This window comes from Nerophis lumbriciformis, linkage group LG25 (genome assembly GCF_033978685.3).
Source record: "Nerophis lumbriciformis linkage group LG25, RoL_Nlum_v2.1, whole genome shotgun sequence".
Taxonomy (NCBI): Eukaryota; Metazoa; Chordata; class Actinopteri; order Syngnathiformes; family Syngnathidae; genus Nerophis; species Nerophis lumbriciformis.
The window spans coordinates 36,909,303-36,922,023 of record NC_084572.2 but is presented as its reverse complement, the minus strand read 5'-3'; the positions used below and the strand labels follow the sequence as shown (position 1 = coordinate 36,922,023).

Sequence of the window (12,721 nt, the reverse complement as noted above, 5' to 3'; positions counted from 1 at the left end):
TAAAACTGCCTAACAATAAACCCACATAAGAAACTAAGAACTCGCCCTCGATCATTCTACAGTTATAATGTGATTGGGCAGGCATGCTGTTTATATTGTGGGAAAGCAGACGTGAGAACAGGCTGTCAACACGTCACTCAGGTCCGCATGGAGCTGGAGGGGGCGTGGCCTCCAGCTCCGCCTGAATTTCGGGAGATTTTCCGGAGAAAATTTGTCCCGGGAGGTTTTCGGGAGAGGCGCCGAATTTCGGGAGTCTCCCGTAAAATCCGGGAGGGTTGGCAAGTACGTCACCTTGTTCAAAGAACAAAACCAACACAGTGCATAAACTCACAACAAATGACACACCTGCAAATCAGTCTGACTTCTGCAGTTGCCGTTTCCGTAATACGCCGATAGGGAAAAGTTTTCATTTACACGATGAGTCGGGTGTGTCTTGACCTCCGCCGAACCCCTGAGCCCGACTCACCGAACCCCTAGGGTTCGATCGAACCCAGGTTAAGAACCACTGGACTAAAGTGTTGAATCTGCATTTTCATTTGCACTTGAATTTTGTTGAAGAAGAATGTGTTAATTATTAACTTAATTGGAACATATTTATTTTAGCATGTGTAATTGTATGTAAAAAAAAAAAAAAAAAAAAAATATATATATATATATATATATATATATATATATATATATATATATATATATTATATTTAATCCCTTCTTTTGCAGTGTATTTCATACTTTTTTATTTTGTCTGACCTAAGCCCTAAAATTTTGTCTGACATAAGCCTTGATAAGTCTTTGTGATCCTTGATAAGTCTTTGTGATTAACACATGCTTTCATATCATTCAAGATTCAAGATTGTTTATTGTCATATGCACAGTTAAACAGACAGTTTGCCGTACAATGAAAATCTTACTTTGCTAGTCCACCCTTCAACAAGTCACACGGTACTCAGCTAAAATAACAATAAAAATGTATATACAAGGCACAGTAAGTAACATAACATTATTGCACATTCTGATTGACAGTCAACAGTATAAATATGGAGGTGACCTTGGGTCACAGCAGCAGTTAAAAGTGTCTTTAGTGATCAAAGGTGAAAAGTGTCTACTTTGATGGTTCACAGTTTGGGCGTGGTCATGGTAGCTGTCTTTTGTTCAAAAAGATAAAATTTAACAAGTTAGCATTCACAAGCCTGATGGCCTGTGGGTAGAAACTGTTTGTCAGTCTCCTAGTCCTGGATTTCAGGTTCCCTGTATTGTCTGCCCGATGACCAGGTTGTAAAATTAAACTGTAAATAGGTTACATATAATCAGTTGGATTGAATTAGATTAAAATCAAGAATAAGATGACTAAATCAGGGTTACCGGTATTTGAGTGCCTTAGTGTGTTTCTAACAAATTTGATGTCAACAGTCTGTGTGACTCATTGGTTATTATTTTGTTCAGCATTTCAACTGCTGTCTTATGTTATTTTTAACCAGCACTTTGGTTCAACCATAGCTGATGTGAGGGGCTTTGTAATGATTGATTAATTGAATGATTGATTGTGTGTCCCGCCTCCGCCCCCGTTGCAGGCCACAGACGCTCGCAGAGCCTTTCCCTGTTGGGACGAGCCCGCCATCAAAGCCACCTTTGACATCACTCTGATCGTCCCCAAGGACCGCGTCGCCTTGTCAAACATGGTACGTGTCACGCCGTCGGGTCTTTGAGGCAGACAATGACGACATTCTCTCCCAGAACCAACTTAGTCATGGCAGTGAGAGGACACATCAAATACCGTGTCAGCTTCATGAAATGCAGACTAATATGCCAGTCGTGGTCAGGTCTGATATTTAATGGTGGTTTTTGCAGGTGTAACACCACACCAAATTGCACTTTGATTCACAATCCTTATATGAGTCGACAACACACAATTCCTTCCCTTTTCTGTGCGTACTAAATAGTGAAAACTGAATAATTCAGATCATTGGGTATTAATCTATTCTATGTTTACAACCGGGCTGTCCATACTACGACCCGCCGACTTAATGAGTATAATTAGGAGCCAGGCCGCAGGGAGATTTAAATAGATTTTTAAAGTCAAATAATATGCTATTGCTTTGTCGCCATCTTGCAGACAACCTGAGCAATTCCGGTCTTTAACCACGTATGATTTGAAAACAAACAAACGCAGCATTTACTTCGATGACGCATACCTGCCAACTACTCCGGTTTTCCCGTAATTAGTACGGTTTTCATCAACCTATTCCGGGTTACGGTCACAGTGATAAAAAATACGTTTTTTCATTAATTAAAAAAAATATATATTTTTAAAGTTTTATTCACGAAATCGCGTAACAACAATGACAATCGACACTGCTTCCCGTAACTTCCTATCGAGCCATTCCGAATGCCATGCGCGAGGCTATTTATAGCACCGCTGCCAAGCACGAGGCACCGTTTGTTTCCAAACGAGCGAACGATCATGGAATCAGCCGGAGAAAAATCGCAAACCAGTCTTAAACCGAAAAGAAAACTGCAGTCATTCCGTGAAGAATATTCAAAAGCCTATCCGGGAATAATTATCCGTTCCAAAAAGGGTGAAAACTACGCGAATTGCACCTTGTGCAGACAAGATTTTTCGATCGGACACAGAGGAATTAGCGATGTAAAAGACCACGTTGGGACAAAAAAACACAAGTCTAATGCCGTTGCTAGCGATACAAGTGGAAAACTTTCAACGTTTTTCGTCGCCCAAACAGATTCTTTGGATGTGATAAATGCCGAAGTTTTATTTATGATGCTATTGAATTACATTTTAATGAAGTAAACTTATCATAAAGTTACCGTATCATTTTTGCAGTATGATCAATCTGATAGAATAAATTTGGATTTTAGCCACAAAAAGGTAATGACACCAATGTTATCTATTGGAATTGTTTAGTACTGTTATACTGTTAAAAGTGTTTATACTATTTATGCTTTCAAGTCCAAGTTGAAGAAATCTTGTTAAATGTTGACAGCATAACTACCAAAATACAGAAGTATGTCCTTAATATTTTTGCAGTGCTATTTCTGTTGAAAAGTTAAAATGATTACATTAGAGATGTGATTTGCCACTTTTCAAGTGTCTGATGGCTTAAATTAATTTTCATTAATTTTTCATATTTTGAATTCTTTTGAAAGGCTTACAAAAAAACTACATTTGAATTGTAATTCCATGCTATTGACAGGACTATTAATTTTAATGAAGTTAGCTTACCATGTTTACAGTATGATAATTGTGATAGAAATGTGAATTTTAGGCACAGAATATTTTTTACAATTGAACAAGGCAGTAGATTATACAAGCTTGGACAGAAAGTTAATAATGACACCAATTTTTTTTTAAATGGAATTGTTTAGTACTGTTTTACCATTTGTTTACTGTAAAAAGTGTTTATACTGTTTATACTTTCAATTAACAAATTGAAGTCTTGTGAAAGGTTGACAGGATAACTGGCATTAACTGTCAAAATAATTTCAAACTATTGAAGTTAGCTTACAGAATAAACATGTCAATCAACCCATATGATTTTTGCTGTAATATTTTTGTTTTGAAAAGTCACTGTGACTGATAGAAAAGTGATGGTTTTAGCAACATTTTAACCTGTCTGAATGCTAATAATCATTTTGCGTCGGGGGGCTTCCTGAACCCCCCACCAGGACTTTGTCCTGGACCTACCGGGGCCTGCGGCCCCTGGACCCTGGCTACTAGGTTTTTCTGATTTCAAAAGTTGGCAAGTATGATGACGCAATGCAAACAACCTTCCCTAGTCATGGTGCAAAAGAAGAAAAAACTCAAAACAAGACAAAATGCCTACAGACATCCTCACACATAAATACACAATTTGTAGGTATTATAAAAAAAACGTCCATGCACCGCTTGATGGATTGCCGGAGCATTACGGCTACCATAGTCAGACGAACTGTGCTTCAACATACATTATTATTATGGCATGTGTATAAGGACCCCAAAATGGCACCTACTATGGGACGTTTTGTTTTGCAATATTATAACTAAAACCTCTGTTTTGTCCCGCTTGAGCTGTAGGAAATTAAATGAAAGGATTTAAAAACGGGTGGGGGTGTCCAGAACGTATCGAGTTGTATGTAAAATGTCCGATATTGGCAGTCCTGCAGCGTGTTTACTTGTGCAAAAATGGACGGCCAGTAATCGTCTAAATGTCCTCCAATAAGCACACAATAATACGCAAGCTAATCGTGCGTAATAGCCATTGAACAATGTTGTGGTGTAAAACAGCACATTTGTCAATATAAACAATTATCAAATAATTTTAGTTGCTTACTACTTACACATACAAGGTATTAAAGTATCCAGTAACAATTGTGTCCGCATCATTAAATCTACTGCGTCATGAACTCAACTTAATGAATTATTGTGACCACTAGGTGCCGCCAAAACAACAATTACCCCTCCACTTCAACCTAAAGACCGCATAAGTCCATTCCAGTCGGGTAATAGTAAATAGGTTAGTGTTATTTTTCTCTGTTTGACTCATTTCCCTTGATTAAACCTTTTCTAACATTCAACACTAGACAGTTCTGAAAGTATGTATGGTTTGTGCAGATATAATATTGGATTTTTATCAATAAGGCCAAAACTGAAGGCTCCAAAATCGGTATTGTATCAGAAAGTGAAAAAGTTGTACTGGGACACCCTTAAAAACGGAAGTAATGGCCGCCGTGCTACTGTTAAACAGGTGAGCGGGTTTATAAATCCCTCTCAAATCCCTTGCCCTTTGCAAAAGAGATTTTAATCCCAAGGAGTTGAATCGAGGAAAACAAAATTAATTCAGACTGCTTCTGTGATTTGCGCCGTCCTATTTCTGCATAAGAGGGGCGTGTCTTCAGAGGTTTGAACCTGAAAAAGGGGCGGCTTTAACTCCTTTATTACGGTAAATCACATGACATTTTTTGGAGGCAACACTTCTTAGATATATTTCGTACCAGAATAAACAGAGCCGGAACTGTCCGACACAGCGTGCAAGGACTTGGTTTCCGATGAAACGGAGTTGCCACGGCAAGTTGCCGACGAGCTTTACGCGGTGACGTCTTTGCAGGAGCAGTCGTAAAGAGTCTTCAGATATGCAGCCTAGGGATGTCCCGATCCGATATTTGGATCGGATCGGCTGCCGATATTTGCCAAAAATTGCGTATCGGCAAGGCATGGGAAAATGCCAATCCAGATCCAGTTTAAAAAAAAACTCCGGTCCGTGTTTTCCAACACACCGATTTAAATAATACATTCCACTTTTCTGCTGCTCCGTAATTTCCGTTCCGCATTTTCCAGCACACCTTCAACACATCCACACGTCTGTGAATTCTCACGCAGTTCCTTTTAGCTGCTGGCATTACACGACAGGCTCTTCTCACTCTTTCCTGTGTCTCCCTCTCACAGACAGCAAGCGCACCTTCTTACACACGTCACATACTGTCACGTCATACGTCACATACGTATACGTCCTCCCCGAACAGAGAGGCAGCAGCATGGCTAACGTTAGCTGTGATGCTAGCGCAACCGTGTGACCAACCTTCCCTCCAAGGTGCGCGCCTGCAGCAATTGCGCACTGCCCAAGCGTCCTCTGCGCACGGCAAATCTATGCCACGCGCAAAATCAAATAAAAAAAATAAGCGCATAACAATTTTCGACACACGGACACGACAGAGAAAACAGTTTTCGTCATCATTGTTCAAATATTGTAATGTCTGTCGAGATGCTTATCTCCATTCGGTGCCACACGCCCACACCCATCAAAATGCCTAGGCAGCCAAACATTTCCACATCAACACCGTATGAAAACAATAGTGATTTTTTTAGTTGTGATTTCCTTCTCTGCATGAAAGTTTAAAAGTAGCATATATTAATGCAGTATGAAGAAGAATGTTTTAATGTAGACATGCAAGCCTTGAAAGAACATTTTGAAAATCAAGACTACATTTCCTGCAAATGGGTGCATTTCTACCCTATATTTTAACTTTAGATTTATTCTCATATCAAACTCTTTTGTCTGTCTTTTTGACACTTACATCCGGCGCCCCCCTCCACACCCTGGATTATAAATAATGTAAATAATTCAATGTGTATATCTTGTGTGATGACTGTATTATGATGATAGTCTATATCTGATAGTAGCCGTATTTTCCGCACCATAAGGCGCCCTGGGTTAAAAGCCGCGCCTTCAATGAACGGCATATTTCAAAACTTTGTCCACCTATAAGCCGCCCGGTGTTGTAAGCCGCATCTAACTGCGCTAAAGGAATGTCAAAAAAACAGTCAGATAGGTCAGTCAAACTTTAATAATATATTAAAAACCAGCGTTCTAACAACTCTGTTCACTCCCAAAATGTACGCAAATGTGCAATCACAAACATACGTATATCAACATGGACAGAGCTGCGTGAAAAAAGCCACCCGGCCTCTTCGCGTAAACTTAAACTTACCTTAACCACTCGCTCATCTTTTCTTCATCCATCCCTTCGAGTTAGCTTTTTATGATGACGCCGGCTGGAAAGGTCTCTTTTGGCAAGGTCTTCCTTTTGAATATCACCATGGGTGGAAGTTTCTGGCCATTAGCATGGCAAGCTAGAACCACAGTGAAGGATGACTTCTCATTCCCTGTGGTGCGAATATTCACCGTACATGCTCCCGTTGTATCCACAGTGCGTTTCACAGGAATATCAGTTGCTGTGAAATAGTAATCCGTGTGCGGATGGAGAGATTGCGTCTTTTCATGAACCGGATCCCTGACGCTTAGTAGGAGCCATTTTGTGGTCTTTACAGATGTAAACACACAAAGGAAATGAAACGTACGGTGATATCCGCGCGCTTTTTCTTCTTCTACGCGGGCGGGTGGTTGCTTACAGTAGAAGAAGAAGCGCTTCCTGTTCTATGGGGGCGGGTGCTTACCTTGGCGGTTGCTTGCGTAGAAGAAGAAGCGCTTCCTGTTCTACCGGGAAAAAAGATGGCGGCTGTTTACCGAAGTTGCGAGATCGAAACTTTATGAAAATGAATCGTAATATTAATCCATATATAAAGCGCACCGGGTTAAAAGCCGCACTGTCAGCTTTTGAGTAAATTTGTGGTTTTTAGGTGCGGCTACTAGTGCGGAAAATACGGTATATATCTGTATCATGAATCAATTTAAGTGGACCCCGACTTAAACAAGTTGAAAAACTTATTGGGGTGTTACCATTTAGTGGTCAATTGTACGGAATATGTACTTCACTGTGCAACCTACTAATAAAAGTCTCAATCAATCAATCAAAACACATAGAATCATCATACTGCTGTGATTATATGCATCAAGTGTTCATTCAAGGCTAAGGCAAAATATCCAGATATATATCGTGTATCGCAATATGGCCTTAAAATATCGCAATATTAAAAAAAGGCCATAACGCCCAGCCCTAGTTCAATGATGCCATTTCTGTTTGTCATGTATAATTTTGTCTATTTTGTGTTTATCCTTGAATAAACAGGTCAGTTTCTTGTTACCAACCATTGTGTATTATTCAAACTCCCCTAATTCAGCTGGCTAGTTGTTATCAAGAGTACTAAAACCCTTTTCAACATGATTCTGACAACTAAGTAGGCTAAATAACTTTAAACTTTAATACATGCTCGGATAGGCCAGTATCGGTATCGGATCGGAAATGCAAAAACAATATCGGTATCGGATCGGAAGTGCAAAAACCTGGATCGGGACATCCCTAATGCAGCCACTGTTGTTCTGATGTCGTGCTCTGCTCTGTCCAGCATGTCGTTGAGCGACTGCCGTGCCCCAACGAAGAAGACCTGGTGGAAATCAAGTTTGGCACCTCCCCCGTCATGTCCACTTACCTCGTAGCGTTTGTCATCGGCGAGTTTGACTTTGTGGAGAGTCAGTCGTCGGACGGCGTGCTGGTACGCGTCTACACGCCGACGGGCAAGGCGGAGCAAGGGCGCTTTGCACTGGAGGTGAGCGCCCGCCGTCGGACGGCCACATGGCCGCCGCCTGGTTTCAGCTGGCCTCAGACGCCGAGTGTTTGTGTCTTCTCAGGTGGCCACAAAGACTTTGCCCTTTTACAAAGACTACTTCAACGTCCCTTACCCTTTGCCTAAGATTGATCTCATTGCAGTTGCTGATTTTGCTGCTGGTCAGTTGTCCTCTCAACAACATTCCCTCCTCAAGTATTTGGATTGTAAGTAACGTGTTTGCACTTTTCCTCTCAGGTGCCATGGAAAACTGGGGCCTCGTTACCTACAGGTAAAAACTGTTCAGGGATTATTTCCCCTCCTTTGAAGTCACTAGCTTTGGCCTTTGTTTTGCTCAAAGAGATATAAACCCAATTATTGCACCGTTATCTTATTATCTATACCGGACCTGGGCAAATTAAGGCCGGGGGGCCACATGCGGCCTGTTAAGCTTTTCAATCTGGCCCACCGGACATTCCCAAATCATATTTTTTAGATCTTTTAGCTGGAAAGTGTAGCTGCCATTATGATGTGCAGTGTGTTTTCTAATGACCGTAAGTCTTGAACTATACTAAGTCTTTCAATGGTTGGAATCGGCACTTTTGCATGATATACCGTATTTTCCGCACCATAAGGCGCCCTGGGTTATAAGCCGCGCCTTCAATGAACGGCATATTTCAAAACTTTGTCCACCTATAAGACGCCCCGTGTTATAAGCCGCATCTAACTGCGCTAAAGGAATGTCAAAAAAACAGTCAGATAGGTCAGTCAAACTTTAATAATATATTAAAAACCAGCGTGATGTGGGCGCGCACGGAGTCGTATATCAACATGGACGGAGCTGCGTGAAAAAAGCCACTTGGCCTCTTCGCGTAAACTTACCTTAACCACTCGCTCATCTTTTCTTCATCCATCCATCCCTTCGAGTTAGCTTTTATGATGACGCCGGCTGGAAAGGTCTCTTTTGGCAAGGTCTTCCTTTTGAATATCACCATGGGTGGAAGTTTCTGGCCATTAGCATGGCAAGCTAGAACCACAGTGAAGGATGACTTCTCATTCCCTGTGGTGCGAATATTCACCGTACGTGCTCCCGTTGTATCCACAGTGCGGTTCACAGGAATATCAAAAGTCAGTGGAACCTCGTCCATGTTGATAATGTTCTCTGGCCGGATCTTTTTTTCAGCTATCTTGTTTTTACAATATGCACGGAAAGTAGCCAGCTTTTCTTGAAAGTCTTTAGGCAGTTGCTGTGAAATAGTAGTCCGTGTGCGGATGGAGAGATTGCGTCTTTTCATGAACCGGATCCCTGTCGCTTAGTAGGAGCCATTTTGTGGTCTTTACAGATGTAAACACACAAAGGAAATGAAACGTACGGTAATATCCGCGCGCTTCTTCTTCTTCTACGCGGGCGGGTGGTTGCTTACAGTAGAAGAAGAAGCGCTTCCTGTTCTATGGGGGCGGGTGCTTACCTTGGCGGTTGCTTGCGTAGAAGAAGAAGCACTTCCTCTTCTACGGGGAAAAAAGATGGCGGCTGTTTACCGTAGTTGCGAGACCGAAACTTTATGAAAATGAATCTTAATATTAATCCATATGTAAAACGCACCGGGTTATAAGGCGCACTGTCAGCTTTTGAGAAAATTTGTGGTTTTTAGGTGCGCCTTATAGTGCGGAAAATACGGTACTAGTTACTATGGTAATCTAATTAGATACTATGGTAATCTAAGTCACAGCAGCTCAGACGAGGTACCAAGCAGTGTGGGTGGGGAGCGTTTCCACTGAGTGTTTCCAGAGCCTGAAATGTGGGTGTCAGGGACAGATGCGGAAGGAGATTTTTAAAACAAAAGTTCTACAGTTTAGTGATATATCAGATAGTTGGTGTTTTTTTTGTTTTTTTTTACCCTTGACGATCATATTTTGCTGTGTTTGTATATGTGGATGAAGAGCGGGTGTGACGTTCAAATGTTGTCAATATTCAGTGTTTTATCATTCATAGTTAATATTGTAAATCACACATTCTTTTTTTTCATGTACATTCTGGGTGTCATTCAGTAAAAAATGTGAAATTCCATTCCGTTTGTAAGGCGGTCCGTCATAACGTTTTTAGCATTCAATCAGACATTATTGTGAGGTTTTGTATTAGTGTAAAACATCAGTAAAACTAAAATGATGCTATTTGGTAATAGTAGAAAAGAGCATCATACACAAATACAAATAGACGGAGTAGACATAGAAAGGGTAAAAGAAACTAGATTTTTGGGAGTATTAATAGATGACCAAATGAACTGGAAATCTCATATACAAAACATACAACATAAGGTGGCAAAAAACATTTCAATAATGAATAAAGCAAAATATGTCCTGGGCCAAAAATCACTTCATATTCTCTACTGCTCGCTAGTGTTACCATATCTGAGTTATTGTGCAGAAATATGGGGAAATAACTACAAATGTGCGCTACATTCGCTAACCGTGTTACAAAAAAGATCCGTTAGAATAATACATAATGTTGGATATAGAGAACACACAAACCCTTTATTTATTAAGTCAGAAATATTAAAGTTCGGTGATTTGGTAAAATTGCAAACAGCTAAAATGATGTACAAAGCAAACTATAACCTGCTACCAAAGAATGTACAACAATTCTTCTCAACTAAAGAGGAGGAATATAACCTTAGAGGAAAAAATTATTTAAAACATTTATATGCACGTACAACACTTAGAACTTTTAGCATATCAGTATGTGGAATTAAATGATGGAATGGATTAAGTAAAGAAGTTAAAAATTGTACTGATATGATCCAGTTTAAGAAGTTGTTCAAAATAATAGTGCTTACAGAGTACAAAAAAGAAGAATTATGTGAAATACTTTCAACCTTATTGAAAATAAGATATTCTTCATCTCAGTATGTTAATAATGACTGCATTAATTAATTAATTACATATTACAAAACTGTTGTATACTAATTCATAGATGTTATTTTATTATATAAAAAGGTCAGTAAATTATTCTATATATTTGTAAACGCTTTGAAGTGGGAAAGGGGTAGGATTAAATAAGCTTTGCTTCTTCCTACTCCTTTTCGGGCATGATGTAAAATGAAATGATATGAAATTGTGTGATGTATTATGATGTAAGTGTGTTCATGTTCGAAATAAACTAAAGAAAGAAAAGAAAAGTGTTCCTAAAAATACCAGCCCCCAGACACATTTTTTTCTGTAAATTTGGCCCCCGAGTCAAAATAATTGCCCAGGCCTGATCTATACGGACTACGATTGTCCCGATACCAAATGTATTTTGATACTTATCAAATCAATCAAGATTTATTGCAGACTCCAACATCCAAATAGACATACAATCACATACAGTACATAAAACAAACAAAAAATACAGTATAAAAGGCATTATCACATAGTATTAAAAAAAGTGCTTTTGCATATTCAGTAAAAGGCATCTAATAAATATATAAAAGCATTTATAAAAAAAAAAAAAAAAAAAAATATATATATATATATATATATATATATATATATATATATATATATATATATATATATATATGTACAGCATATGTACTTTAAAAGTGCGTCTACACATTCTATAAAAGGCTCAGATACCAGTGTTTCCATATATACGATTGGTACCTAACAGCAGAGGTGTGGACTCGAGTCACATGACTTGGACTCGAGTCAGACTCGAGTCATGAATTTGATGACTTTAGACTCGACTTGACAAAATGTAAAAAGACTTGCAACTCGACTTAGACTTTAACATCAATGACTTGTGACTTCACTTGGACTTGAGCCTTTTGAATTGACATGACTTGACATGACTTGCTACTTTCCCCAAAACCCAAAGATGAAAAAGTTATTCGGGAGCGCTCCGTATTTTTCATCGTGTACTTGTCTATCAGCGTTGCGTGTGTCAGCTGGTGTGGTCTCAGTACAACAGCCAATCAAATTAGATCTACTTTGTTTTCATCACACAGCATTCATCCAATCAAATTGCAGGACAACCAAGGAAGAAGACATGTCCAAACCACACGCCAGTGAACAAAAAATGATACCTAAAATAATTTTGTTTGGGTATAAAAATTACGAGGTGGTCAACACAAAACGGTTTGCAGTATGCAACATATGCGGTTCGAAAATTACTGATGGAGAGGCAACAACTTCCAACTTCGTCCGGCATTTGAAGTTGCACAAAGAACGGTAAGTTTTGAATGTAAGATAACGTTTATTGGCTAAGTAACGTGACTTTTATTTGCTGTGTAGTTAAATCAGTGAGGCTGTAAACTCACTGCTAACGTTATAACGTTATTGCAAACACGGGAATCTGTTGCAGTTCACTACCTTATTCATACTTTTTGTTCAGTGATTTTTTTTAAGCAGGGTTACGTTAGTCAATATATCACACGTAACGTTAGACGGCGGTCAGCAGCACCGCGTATTTTAGCCACCTAAAAAAAGACAAAAATAGTAAAATAAAGGTCAGTTAAAATGTATACTATATTATGAATATGTGTACCGTTTTAGCTAGCTTTCTGACATACTGTTGGTTGTTTACCTCAGTGGTCCCCAACCACCGGGCCGCGGCCCGGTACTGGTCCGTGGATCGATTGGTATCGGGCCGCACAAGAAATCTTTTTTTTTTTCTTTTCTTTTTTTAATTAAATCAACATAAAAAACACAAGATACACTTACAAGTAGTGCACCAACCCAAAACAACTCTCT

General features: G+C 39.4%; 1 protein-coding gene across 2 annotated transcripts in view; it reads left to right on the top strand.

The window, feature by feature from the left end:
* Positions 1-12,721, top strand: part of npepps (aminopeptidase puromycin sensitive) — an 87,787-nt gene that overhangs the window by 46,051 nt on the left and 29,015 nt on the right. For both annotated transcript variants that reach the window (XM_061984339.2, XM_061984338.2), the window contains 4 exons: positions 1,569-1,676; positions 7,793-7,993; positions 8,076-8,172; positions 8,249-8,282. In XM_061984339.2, coding sequence (XP_061840323.1) covers positions 1,569-1,676; positions 7,793-7,993; positions 8,076-8,172; positions 8,249-8,282 — 440 coding nt within the window. The remainder of the gene's footprint in view (positions 1-1,568; positions 1,677-7,792; positions 7,994-8,075; positions 8,173-8,248; positions 8,283-12,721) is intronic.